This window comes from Scyliorhinus torazame, chromosome 22, assembly GCF_047496885.1.
Source record: "Scyliorhinus torazame isolate Kashiwa2021f chromosome 22, sScyTor2.1, whole genome shotgun sequence".
NCBI lineage: Eukaryota > Metazoa > Chordata > Chondrichthyes > Carcharhiniformes > Scyliorhinidae > Scyliorhinus > Scyliorhinus torazame.
Window position 1 is genome coordinate 63,471,649 of NC_092728.1, and position 13,919 is coordinate 63,485,567.

At 44.2% G+C, this 13,919-nt stretch overlaps 1 protein-coding gene across 4 annotated transcripts in view; it reads left to right on the forward strand.

The window, feature by feature from the left end:
• The window catches only part of LOC140399093 (astrotactin-2-like), a 2,178,011-nt gene that overhangs the window by 1,231,613 nt on the left and 932,479 nt on the right, over window positions 1-13,919 (forward strand). For all 4 annotated transcript variants that reach the window (XM_072488234.1, XM_072488235.1, XM_072488236.1 and 1 more), the window contains one exon: window positions 13,231-13,397. In XM_072488234.1, coding sequence (XP_072344335.1) covers window positions 13,231-13,397 — 167 coding nt within the window. The remainder of the gene's footprint in view (window positions 1-13,230; window positions 13,398-13,919) is intronic.

Sequence of the window (13,919 nt, forward strand, 5' to 3'; positions counted from 1 at the left end):
TGGCAATTCTCCGGCTTTTATTTTGTGGAGGCTGGGAGATTTACATGGCTCAGCTGCTAGCCCCTCACTGGTCACAGCAACCGCGAGGGTGCGCCGCCGATTGCTTCCACATAAAATGAATTGGAGAATCTTGCCCTATGTGTTTGTCGCAGCATCCCAATATCAGTACCCATTTTCAGGTGTATCAAATTTTGCTCCCCTATCCCCTTTCCGATATATATTTTTAAAAATAATAATAATAATAACAATAATAATCGCTTATTGTCACAAGTAGGCTTCAATGAAGTTACTGTGAAAAGCCCCGAGTCGCCACATTCCGGCACCTGTTCGGGGAGGCTGGTACGGGAATTGAACCCGCATTGTTCTGCATTACAAGCCAGCTGTGGTGTGATATGAGCCCAGGTCCCCAGAGCATTGCCCTGCATCTCTGGGTTACCACAGTGACGATGTCCCATGCCACCGCCACCTCTTGTCATTGACTGCAGTCAAGCACCTTGTAGTTTTCTCAAGCAGATAGCAGCCAAACAAACGATGTATAAAGGAAGAATGGGAAGCTTTCATCAAAAAGCAGTGGAAAAATGTATTTACCATGGAGCCAGGGGAGTTGAAGTGTCATTTATGCCTTCCCAATCAAAAATGCAGGCTGCTTCCCTCTACCAGTCATTACTCATCACATCCATTCCACTCATATCCAATATTGGCATCTATGAAATAATTTCATCCACATCTCTTCTCATTTTGCCTGTACATTCTATTCATTTGCACCATCACTGGACTCCCCCCCCCCCCCCCCCCCCCCCCAAGCACCAAATCTAGCAACTGAGATTTCTTAATGGGAAGTCTAGATGAAAGGCCAACATACTTTGTGCAAGAGACTATTAATGTTGGTCTGAATGGAAGAGAAGGTGAACTCAGTTAAGGCAATGTGCCTTTACCCGATCTTTTGCAAACTATGAACATGCGACGAGACAGCCGAGGCCTTCGCAGGAATGTTGCAAAGTAAAATTCAAGTGAATGAAGTATGTCACCTAATCAAAATGAACAGTGCATGTTCGCACCAATCTTGTACTGCTCTGCAATAATAATTAAGTTAGGGTAACTTTTAGGTAGGTAGAACTAATATGCGGGTGAAAATCTAGCATCTCGATTTGTCTTTTTTTAAGATGATTGTTTGACACATTGCTGTCAGAGCCAAGATAACCAGATGTGGCGTTCAGTGCTGCTTTTCAATCATGCAACATTTCCTGAAACCAGTCAGACAGTTAAAACACTTCCATTTATAATGCCTGCGCTTACCTCTTTGCCATTAAGGAAGCAGATATCGTCGTGACTGTCACATCCGCAAATAAGTTTCCAATTGCTTAGTCGATAGTCAGAGAGGGGAAAAAAATCCTTTTCTGCATCCTAATTCACTCCTCTGCAGCTGTCGGCAGTTACCGTCCACATTATTATACATTTTAAACAGCCCAAATTACAAATACTGTTGTTTGTAACTACATCAATGAGCTCAACCTGCTTGGCAGCTTACTTCAGAGCACTTAAGTGTTCTGCTTTTTTCCCTCTCTTTTTGTGATCGTTATGATTACTTCAAATTAGACAGCAGAGTTCATTCTTTGATTATTGTGCCAAGTCTTCTCTGTTAAAGTAGCTAGCTCTACACAGCAACTATGCTGATTACTGCAAAAGTAAATGTCTTTCTAATTTAAAGAGCTTTCACTGAGGAAAATGTTATGGTTTTCTTTCTTATGATTTGACATATAAAAGTGTTCCTGCATCCTTTGAACGTGGTAATAATTGACTTCAGGAAAAGTGTAATCTGGCAGTCAATAATTTGTTTCATTGTTGCAGGAAATGGACCAGCCGCAAATAATGAGCATTTATCTTTGCTTCTAAAATATTGTGTTTTACTGTAGGGAAATGACAACTCGGTCTCAAATATGACTTTCTGAATGTTAATGCTTTTGCATTAATTCCAAAAATTGCACGCTCCCCCGGTTTTTGTGTAGATTTTAATCCACTCTAGCTTCTTTATTCCAAGTGTTTATTTATATTTTATGTCTTCATCGACTTCAATTTTCAACTGAACCCTTCAGATGCTTACTTAGTTTAATTCTCCTCCCTATTTTGGTAGAGGTGGATGCAGTTGCTTACTTGGATGAGTCCTCTAATGCTGCACCTTACCTGAAGCCCGGGTAGTCAGCATTAGTGGATTATTTAGACCAGAGTTCGTCCTGCCCTCACCAGCAAGAATAAATGCCGGTTTTCTAAGTGTATTGAGATTGTAAACTTGTCCCATTTGAGTACATACACAGGGGGGTGAAGAGAATAATGATCTCCTCTCCATCCACCCCCACCCCCCAATCGCCATTAACCTTTATAATCAAGGCCTCAGTTAACGGTCAAGGGTGGGAAATCTGGTTGAGCATTTCTCCTCTTGATTTGTGTTTCTGAGATAGGGCGAGAAAGGCCAGTGACAGAACTCCATTTGAGCAAGGCAGAAGCCAACCAGCTCACCAGAGAGCAAACGTGGGCTTTCTTAACCACAATATATCAGAACCGCAGAAAGTGAGGCATTTCTGGAGTAAGTGATAGAAAGTGATGACATTTTAAAGGCTAGTAGAGGCAGGAATCCTCACAACTTTTAAGACGTATTTCGATGAACATTTGAAATGCTATTACATAAAAGGCTGCAGACCAAGTGCTGATAATCCAATATAAATGGAGAACGCCAAACTACTTTATTTTGGCAGCCATCTCATAATCTATTACTTCATAAAGATAAAGGTGTTTGCGTTTAACCCCCCCCCTCCCTCCCTGATTGTGCACTATATATGCCTTACAATTAAATTGCACTTGGTGAGCTGGGTAATAACGTGGTGCATAATTCATAATTTTTTAATAATTCATTTTTTGATTATGGCATCACGAGCACGGTCACTGTTTATTCCCATCCCCCAATGCCTTTGAGAAGATGACAAATCATTGCTATGAGCCACTGGAGTCCATGTGATCTCGGTGTGCTGTCAGGAAGAGAGTTCCAGGATTTTCACATGGCAATGATAAAGGGACACAAGCAAGTGATTAAAAACCTGAAGCATATGTCACAAAAACAATTCCCTTCTAATAATCCAGAAGTGGGATTGTGCTGATACAGAGTTGGAGAGCGTATCTGTAACTTAATATTATTGTTATGGTAAGGGTTTTTTTTACCTGGGAAAAAACGAGCAGTGGTATTGATTGTGACATTTTATCATTGCCCGCATGAAGTGCCCGTTAATAGGTTTCCGTAAATGTCACTAAGATCATTGTTTATGATCTGTCTCAGTGACACCATCAGCACTGCAACACTTAACACCCTCATGATTTCCCTCAGCTCTGTTGAAATGCAGCTCCCAGAGGTACTAGTGCAGTTATCCTGGACTGTATTGTTTCTCTCTAAATTGCTCGTTAGCTTGTTATCTCCGCGAGGTAATCCCGAGTTCAACAACTTAGTCCTACTTTTCACGCCACAGTGAAGATCAGCGTTTAAGGAACAGCAGAGTTAACACTGAAAGAAATGAATTGTCAGATCAGTATTGTTGAACCACATGCGGCATTTGGGGTGAATATCATATCTAGCTTCCCTTAAATATATATATGTGCATAATTTGAGAAAGGAATAGAAGTATTTATTCAGATTAGATGAAGTAAAGGAGTGGAAGTTTGTATGGAGCAGCAGTATTAACCTGTTGAACTGAATTGCCCGTTTTTGATTTGTCAATTCTATGAACACACACGCATTGTGCTGCAATCCTACATTTCTTGGCTACATGGTGAAGTACACAAAGTGCCACTACTGCTTCCAGGTGGACTGAGATACCACAACAAAGTGATTTGTGTCGCCACCTGTGAAAGCTGAATGCTTCAGCATGTACATTCTGAATCAAGTTTGAGCTTCTTGTCCTTCCGTGACTTTCTTTAGTTCGTGTGGTATCTGGAATTGAGATTACCAAACCCTACTTTGATGCGTCCTTAATTTTATGGACCAGTGATTGAGAAAGTAGTTCAAAGCTGCCACCCTCCTGAATTCGATTTTCAAACACCGCCAGTGGACTTTCTGTGACATGGTAACAATCGGAAAATATACATATAAAGAATCGGTGCCAAATTGATCATACAATGCCAGCAGCGTGAGTTCATTTCCTGTACCGGCCAACCCGAACAGGCGCCGGAATGTGGCGACTAGGGGCTTTACACAGTAACTTCATTGAAGTCTACTTGTGACAACAAGTGATTATTAATATTATTATTATTACAACACATGCATGACATCAGTATGTCATGATGTCTTTCTAAAAGAAAAACTTGCATTTATATCGTATCGTTCTCAACTTCACAACATCCGAAAGTGCCTTAGTCAATCACATAGAATCCCGACAGTGCAGAAGGAGGCCGTTCGGCCCGTCGGGTCTGTATCAACCCTTCAAATGGTCACTCTACCCATGTCCACTCCCCCGTCCACCCTGCCCTATCCCATAATCTAATCTGCACAACCATGGACACTAAGAGTCAATTTTATCATGGCCAATCCACCTTACTCGCACATCTTTGGACTGTGGGAGGAAGCTGGAACACCCGGAAGAAACCCACACAGACTCGGGGAGAAGATACAAACTCCCCACAGACAATGACGCAAGGCCGGAATTCAACCCAGATCACTGGTGCTGTGAGGCATGAGTGCCAACCCAAATACATATCGTCGTGTGGTCACTATTGCAAAGGTGATATCCACTTTGCCTGTGCCAATGGTACACAAATACCAAAGTGACAATGAGCAGGTAATCTGCTTTGATGATGTTAGTTGAAGAATAAATATTAACAAGGACACATGGAGAATTCCTGTGTTCTCCTTTGAAATTGTACTATGGGATATTTATGTTGGCCTGAAGGGGTGAAGGCTGCCTTGGTTTAGCATTTCATTCAAAAGACAGGGGGCGGGATGCTCTCCCGCCAGCCCCGTTTTCAATCCCCCCCCTCCGGCAGCGGGATTTTCAATTCCCGCAGCTGTCCAATGGGGGCCATTGTGAGGGAGCCCGCCGACAGAGAATGCCAGAGTGGATTTCTGACACTGCAGCAATCCTTCAGTAAGACAGTAGGCTGGACTCTAGCCTGTATTGTGGGCTTAATTCTCTGTGGTAGGGCTTGAACACAAACTTTCTAACTCAGAGGCAAGAGTACTACTCTCAAGCCGCGGCTGACACCTAGTTATTTTGTGAGGGATAGAATAAGGGACAGAATCATATTGGCAAGTCACATTGACTTGGCAGCATGATAACAATGGTAACGATAAGTGCCTATATTTCAATGCCAATGCTTTTCTCAGAAATAATTATGCTGGCAGCAACCAGAGGGATCAAGGGAAATAATGTTCAAATTAATTCCATTTGTATTAGCTTCACCTGGCTTCGGGCTATGGGAGTCTTTGGCCAAAAATCGACAGGAGACCAGTTTGGAACAAAGACACACATGCTTTTTCCTTGTTCTAGCTGCAGTGGAAATCAATTTGCAATATGAACAGGGCATGTTCCACTGCATGGGAGCCCTCCGGCAACATTACAGGACCACCTGGTGGAACAATGAAGCATTATAAAAATGACATTAAACCAGCCTTTCACCACTGGGTTCTGGTTTACATTGCTTCGGGAAGGAATTCAACGCTTGTTTGGTGGAGATACTGCCTGGCTTAAGCACAGGATTTCACCAGAATGGTCAGAACTATACTTGCCATTTGTTTCACTGTCAAGTCTAAAGGGTACAGCTACTGAAGCAAAACAAATTACAAGGCGTGCAATCAAATGCAGGACACAGTGAATAAGCTAATCTTTGTATAGGAGATTGTTTCATCAGGTATTTACATTTTGTAGGCTGGAACTGGATATGAAAGCTTCATTGGATCTCAGCAGGAGTGCTTGATGCTGTCAAGAGGAGCAAGATGAAAAATGATTGAAAACGCAGTTGGTCCATAATTTGGCGTGCATGGTCACACTACAAAAATGGTATATTAAGATGGGATTGATTTAGATAAAAAATTACTTCCTTTGAATCTACCTATTATCTCACAACCACAGCATAGCTATCAGTATCTTTCTCTGCGTTGATAAAGGTCTGCATTTGGAGCCTCTCCTGAGCTCAGTTTGTTTTTATCCTGGACCCCATAGTCAAAGTTTATGATTCAAAATGTCCAAAGTGCTTTTCAGTTGAGTTTTAATGGTTCTAAATGCATCTGTCATGCCTAGTGAATTCATGCTCTGCAACAGACTTTTATTTCTCTAAATTAACACTAACAAGGTGGCTAAGAAGACTGCCAATGGTCAGGTGACTTCTGCAGATTCACACAGACTACAGCAAGATTCTTGAAAGATCCTTATTAGATCGCGGGGGTGGGGGTTGCCTGGACATGCCTCGAGTGCACTTCTCTGTGTAAAACACGCTTGTCTTTTTTTAGTTTCCTCTAATCTCCGAATCAATGGACTATTGGGGATGTGATTAGGTCACTCCTGGGTCCTAGGGGTGGGGGGTGCTTTGCATCTGTGAGGCTTTCAAGCCATTTTTAAATGTTGAGGAGGCCTATAACAGGGGAAAGCACAGCAGCAGCTTGTCTATTCTATCAAACACTTGCCGAAAAAAGACCTGCTGTGGCATCTATTCTGAAATTTAATTTCACCCTCTTTGACTGTGAGCAACCCCTAGCTTCACAGCTGAATGCTATTTCAAATGAAGAATTAGCCTCATTAGTTGTGAGCATCTCACACTCCTCAGCTCTCAAGTCCCTTCTTGAGGGCGCACATGCCGTACCTCAGAGGATGATGAGTGCGCTGCATGTCCAGCAAACTTTGATACCTGAACAGTGTGCCAAAACTCTAGGACCTTCAGCACCATAGAGGCAGCTGCCAACAATCAAACAATGTCTTGAATCTCATGGGGGCTCATTCTGGGCACTAATTGCCATTGAATGTGGGCTGTGATCTCCCCAATGCTGCCATCTTGAAATATCCCTCCAAATATGCCCAAAATCGGACTTTGAAATGTTTCCGTTGAATTGTGCCCCAAGTCTCTAAGTTTCCAATTCAACAGAAACAAAATTGCAGAAAATCCATTATCGAAAAGTGAGTGTGAAGAACCATAATCTATCGCCATTGTATAGCAATGTCTTCCAGTCATAATCCATTCTGGTAGACAATAGCAGTTAATCAAGTGACCATAATAGGCTTTTGATACCAAACGTTCTTTATTATCCAAAGAACCAGAGCAGCCTGTATAGAACACCAGTACAGAATGGCAGTTGCAGACTAAGGCAGTAACACCAAAGCCTTTTTTAAACTTAGAGGCTGCTACATATTAAAAAGTCTCCCAGCCTTATTCCAAATCCAAGTCCACCTGTAAGGAAATTGGATGCACTAATGGGAAAACCACATGTGCCTAACTTTGTGACCTGCTGAACATTTATCTCGTCAATGGAATCCTGAAATAGTTCGGATATCTGATATAAGGGGCTGGTTTAGCACAGGGCTAAATAGCTGGCTGTTAAAACAGACAAAGGCAGGCCAGTAGCGCGGGTTCAATTCCCGTACGTGCCTCCCCGGGCAGGCGGCGGAATGTGGCGACGAGGGTCTTTTCACAGTAACTTCATTTGAAGTCTACTTGTGACAATTTGAATTTCATTTCATTTCATTTTTCATTTCATTTCATATCCACCAGCTATTTTAACTAGAATTCAAGAAAGGAAAATAATCCTTTCTTTATTGAATTCACAATTACTTTTCTCCTACAAGGAGCCAGATAAGTCAACAATAAATTATTCCTTTGTTAAAGTTTATAAAAGTATACTAGACTCTTGAACTGTATCTTCAGTGCACATGTGGGTGTGAGCGACCTAGCGTTTAAACATTTAGGGTTAATATGTAATAAACAACCTTCTTCATTGAAATCCAGAAAAGCTTGCTGCTGTTATTTATATTGACCACACACTGTGGAGGCGAAGAAACACGCATATCTTCCTCTCCAAAAAACGTACACTGTGTAAGTGAAAGGGTTACAATGGCTTAAGTTTGATTCTGATCCTATCCATGACAATATCCAAATAATATAGTTAACGTCAGGATGGAGATTCTTTGCTGTGCATTGAATGATGCCCGTTAGACTACTTTTACACATTTAACACTGGGTGGTAACTGGTGGAGGAGCTGTTGAAAAGATGCAAGAGGAGAAAATCAGGAATAAAGTCTTATTATTTTTGAACAAAGTAAATGGTTGAAAAGAGCATGAAATTCTGTTTTGAATGTGAGGTTCCTGAGCTACGCAAACCATTGACCTACCATGTTAAGGTTGTCTGCAACAATATCTTGCATTAATATATTGGGCGGAATTCTGTGATCCTGAGGCTAAGTGTTGACGCTGTCGGAAACTACGTCGCGTTTCGCGACGGCGTCAACACGGCCTCAGGATCAGCAATTTTGGCCCCTACAGTGGGCCAGCACGGCACTGGAGTGATCCACGCCGCTCTAGCTGCTGATCCTGACGTGAACTGGGTGCCACTGGATCCGCTCATGTGCAGTAGCACGGGCGTCAACGCGCGGACGCGAAGTGGCACCGGCGCCAACGTGCGCATGCGCAGTGGCTCCCTTCTCCGTGCCGGCCCCGATGCAACATGGCGCAGGGCTACAGGGGCCAGCGCGGAAGAAAGGAGGCCCCCAGCCAGAGAGACCGATCGGTGGGCCCCGATCACGGGCCAGGCCACATCGGAGGGCCCCCCCTCGGGGTCGGACCTGCCCTCCCCTCCCACAGGCCGCCCCTGGACCCTTCCACGCTGAGTTCCCGCCGGCTGAGAGCAGGTGTGAATGGCGCCGGCAGGACTCAGGTTTTTTACGACGTCCGCTCGGCCCATCCCGGGCCGAGAATCGGCGGGGGGGGCCGCATAGAGCAGCCCCCGACCGGCACCGCGCCAACCACGCCGGCGCCAATTCTCCGCTCTGGGGAGAATCACGACCCGGTGTCGGGGCGGCGTTGCACGATTCGTGATGGTCATGGGGATTCTCCGGCCCGGCCCCGGGCTAAGAGAATCCCGCCTATTATTTCTCCCTTGCAAAAAGACCTTTCAGAGCACTTCAGTAGAATGGACTTTTACTTGATTGGCAGAATTTTCCAACTTTCATTCGGAGGTTAAAGGGGCTGTGCAGCACCTACGATAGGGGAAGAATGAATGTGGTTTGTGGAATTAATGAGCTAATAGGCCTTTGGTGCTCATTAGTTTCCTTATCTTTCTCAGCATTCAGTAGATTTTATTCCTTTTCTTCCAGCTCCCATTCTCATTCTCTCCCTCCCTCATGGTTCAGAAGACGGGTTAGATCCGTTTAAGTTCTGACTTTTATAGCTCAACAAAATTAATTTTGTTAACAATGTTAAATTTGTTGAAGTAATAATGCCTTTCATTTCCATGCCAACTATCTAATTGAAAACCATACTTCTAATTTTACACTGGATCTTTTGGATTCTGTTTTTGATTTGAATTAACTCCTGGACAGGTAACTCAGGCTTTTCACAGTAGCTTCATTTGAAGCCTACTTGTGACGATAAGCGATTTTTATTTCATTTCATTTTGGAAGCTTATTTATTTGCTTCAGAATTGAATTAATATTGTTATTGAGCTGGACAACAACATAATAACCCATACCTCACTCAGAATCTTTTCCTCATAAAATATTTAATTCGGAAGGAATGACATCTGATTATGGATTCTCAGCAAAGAGCCACACCAGAATAGATTGTGAGTCATAAAATTGGGGCTACACTGTTTATTTTCCTTTTTCTGGGCCCTCCTTTCTCCTTTACTGAGGTGCCAAATTCATCCCAACAAGTAAGAGTGAGTTATAGAGAGACCATAACTCACGTTCCAGGAAATAAGAAGCATAATATTCTGTCCTGCTCATGATCTACTCCACATGCCAATTTGCTGCCTCTCTTATTCTGGTTTTAAATTCAGTTCGGCGGTGAATTATTGGGCCACTGAAACAATTTGTTTTTAACACATTAGTCCTTTTATTAGACTTGAGTGAATGGCATTAAAATAATAAAGTCTTGCATTTGGCTTCTTATTGGGAAATCTTATCAGCATCAATAGGAATTTACTTTTTGATTATTCATTTGCCCTTGAGAAGGTGGTGGTGAGCTGCCACCTAGAATCACAGAAGTCCATGAGGTGTAGGTACACCCAATGTGCTGTTAGGGAAGGAGTTCCAGGATTTTGACCCAGCGACAGTGAAGGACCGACGATATATTTCCAAGTTAGAGTAGTGAGTGACTTGGGGAAGAACCTGCATGTGCTGGTGTACCCACATGTCTGCTAATGATTCAAATGTCTGAATTTTGCACCTGTTGGATGCACACACTCGGTGGGCTCGGCCCCTGAAAGTGATTTGATGCTGCCTGGCAAATTAACGCGCAGCCAGTGTGAAACGCACGGTGAGAATGGCTCATACTGCCGAGCTGGGCGGGAAGAGGGTGAACACTGAGAAATGTCAGGATATGGGTTGGTGCTTCTAATGGGCTCCCTCAAAGTGGATAGCCGTTGCAGACCTCTCTCAGGGAGCTGCTGATCACTATGAATTAAATGCCAATGAAAAAACACAGCAAACGATATCCAGACAGCACATTCTAAACACAAACCAGACACCATTTTAATGTTTCAGTTCACCCTCGAGGAACAATGTCGGGGGGTGCCCTCGATGCACACAGATCACCCCTATTGATGTGCCATCGCATTCTTCCTGCCTTCCCAAAAATGCCCTTTCAAAAATTGCTCTCACACTCTGGACTTGCTGCCATTGCCCAGCTATTTATGGCAGCGGAGATGGATTAAGGCCCATAGTTGACTAATAATGGGCCTCGGAATGGAAAGCTGTTGATGACTTATCCATCCCTGGCATTATGGGGAACAGGCTAGGAGTGTGCAGGAAGGAGGTGTGCTGGGCACACAACATATTTTACCTGCCACCCCACTGAAAAGTCACCGGGCAAGGGGGAACTCTGTGGCCTCCATCCCAACGATTCAAGTCATTGATCACAACTCTGATTGTTAAGTTTCTTTCTCCACAATAGCTTTCAGACTTGATTGTGGATTTCTAGTATCTTCTGCGTTTATTCTAGCTTCTTCAGCATCTGCAGTATTTTGCTTTTGTACAGTAAATGGTGATTGCAGCTGGATTATTGCCTGGGGAGATGATACAATTTCTCTGTTTGTGTGCTAATGATTTGATGACAGCTTTTGCTTCATGAAATTTTTGTAATCGGAAATTCACTCATAGGGTGCCAACTGACACATTTTACTTCCTGCAGACAATTGCGTAGGACACCACTGCTGTTGATAACCGTCAATCTAGCAGCAGCAAAGTTTACATGGCATCTGTTTACGCAAGTGATTTTACAAAGCAGCTGTGTGAACATTGACAAAATGGAGAATGTGACCGTGCAAAGTGTGTCCAGCTTTTCCTTTTCCTTCATGAAGTGGTTTTCGTCTTCCTTATGCTTAGAGATTCCCCGGAATGTTTTCTCAACAAAATAACGATTCAAGTTATCATAAAAAAAATACATAAACAAGCACAAGGCCTTTGAATGATTGCTTGGCACATATTGACATCATGTTAACCATAGAACCATAGAATTCCTACATTCGGCCCATGGAGTCTGCATTGACCCTCTGAAAGAGCACCCTACCCAGGCCCATTCCGCCGCCCTGTCCCTGCAACCCCACCTATCCTACACATCTTTGGGCACTAAAGACAATTTAGCATGGCCAATCCACATAACCCGCACATCTTTGGACTCGGGGAGGGAACTGGAGCATACGGAGGAAACCCACACAGACACGGGGAGAACGTGCAAACTCCACATAGACACCCAAAGCCAGAATTGAACCTGGGTCCCTGACGCTTTGAGGCAGCACTGCTAACCACTGTGCCTCCATGCTGCTTTTTTTCAAAGTTCACCGGCCCCCTAAGTTCCATCTTGCATGAATTCCAACACATTCAGAGCCCATCGTACTCCACAGAAATCCCTATTCATCATTTACACTAACTCGACCTCCATCGAGTTCCCTTACCTCATCAGCTTTAAACTCCTTGGGTGGAATTCTCCAATAATGGGGCTATGTCCCAACACACGCGAAAAAATGCGCGGAAGTCCAGGGTGATTCTCCGATTTGTAGGGGGCAAGCAGGGCACCGGAGTAGTCCTCGCAGCTCCAGCTGCTGCTACGGGGCCCTGTACTTTTGTTCGGAGGTCCGCGCATGTGCACACCGGCGGCCTGCGTCGGCCGCCCGCGAGACATGGCCGACCCACACCGCAGACCGGCACCGAGAAGATAGGCCCCCCAATATCGTACGTGCCTGCGGATTGGTGGCCTCCAACCGGTAGCCTGGCCATTCTGGAGGACCGACCTGTAAATGATATCCCTGCTCCCCTCCAGGGCGGCCGCGGATTGAGTCGGGAACTCGACCAGCTGCACTCGGTGAATCGCCGCGATGGCCCCCCAACCGGTGCCGCATCGACCGCGCGCACCCGATTGATGACGATTCTCCAGGGACCAGAGCGCATCGGACCCGATCTCTGGTTTGACGCCTCCCCCATTCTCTGCCCCCGCGCCGATCATGATTTTGGCATGGAGGCTCGGAGAATCCCGCCACTTGTTCTCATCCTCAGATCCCGTCCCAATCTGGTTTCACTCTGTTTCTTGGTATCTATGGCATTCTCCACTTGCCCAAATATGGCCGACTATGCGTTCCACCCGCCCACCTCTGTTGTTGACTCCTGAGTCTTCAGCTACTTTGCCTGAAAGCTCCCAAATATTCTTTATCAACTGATCCATATTGCTATATTTCTCCCCAACTTCAGGAGCTTTACTGAAAGCTGTTTCTTCTCCTATGCCTCCCTCCACCCCGCCTGCTTCTTTGCAAGTCTAACCTGTGACCATGAAGCACCTTGGGATGTGGCAGAAGTTCCATAAGAAAGTCAAGAGTTATGTCACAAATGTCATGTTAAACTTGGTAATTAAATAGCTTTGACAAGAGATTTTTGTTCCCATTCGCTTCAAACCTGCTATCTTAATGGTTGTAAAGAGGGAATGTTAATCTTTCGCTATTGATTCTGTCCAATATTCCAAAATAACAAAGTCTAAATTCCAACTTTTCCTCTGTTTCAGTGTCCGGTGGGCCTGAGACCTATGAGGGACGATTCTGGTTGCTTTGACTACACCAAAGGAATTGACTGTTCTGATGGCTTCAATGGAGGCTGTGAGCAGCTTTGCTTACAGCAGACGGTGCCACTGACTGAAGACCCCTCGTCCAATAATATTCTTATGTTCTGTGGGTAAGTACAGGCTTAAGCATTCTCATAAAACATGGCTGACATTTCTTTGAGAAACAGAGATATGTATATATTATACACAACCATACTGAGCCCTTTGTTTCATTGTACAAAATCACAATGGATTTTATTGCAACCTTAATGAGGCTGTTCTATAATTGGACATTTTTTTATTCATTGAGGAGGCAAAAAGTATTGAGGTAGTTGTTAAAAGAATCCACAAAGCAGCAGACTCTTATTGCCCTCTCTCCCAATTACTTCTGTTGCTGTAATGATGGGCGAAGACATATACTTGGGTCCACCTCAAGTTAGATGGCCTGAGGAACTCCAGCAAAGTGAGTTGTGCATCATTGGAACTTACCTTTAGGTTGCTGCTTTCCAGAAACATTTGAATGTCTTCCACATATGGCAAAGCTAGATTCCTCCACAGATGTGACCATGCAAAAGGTATGCATCCACCGAGACAGTTTAGTGACCCCAGACAGGAAATGTGGGCGTGCCTGTGTCTGGAAATGTGCTGCTCCT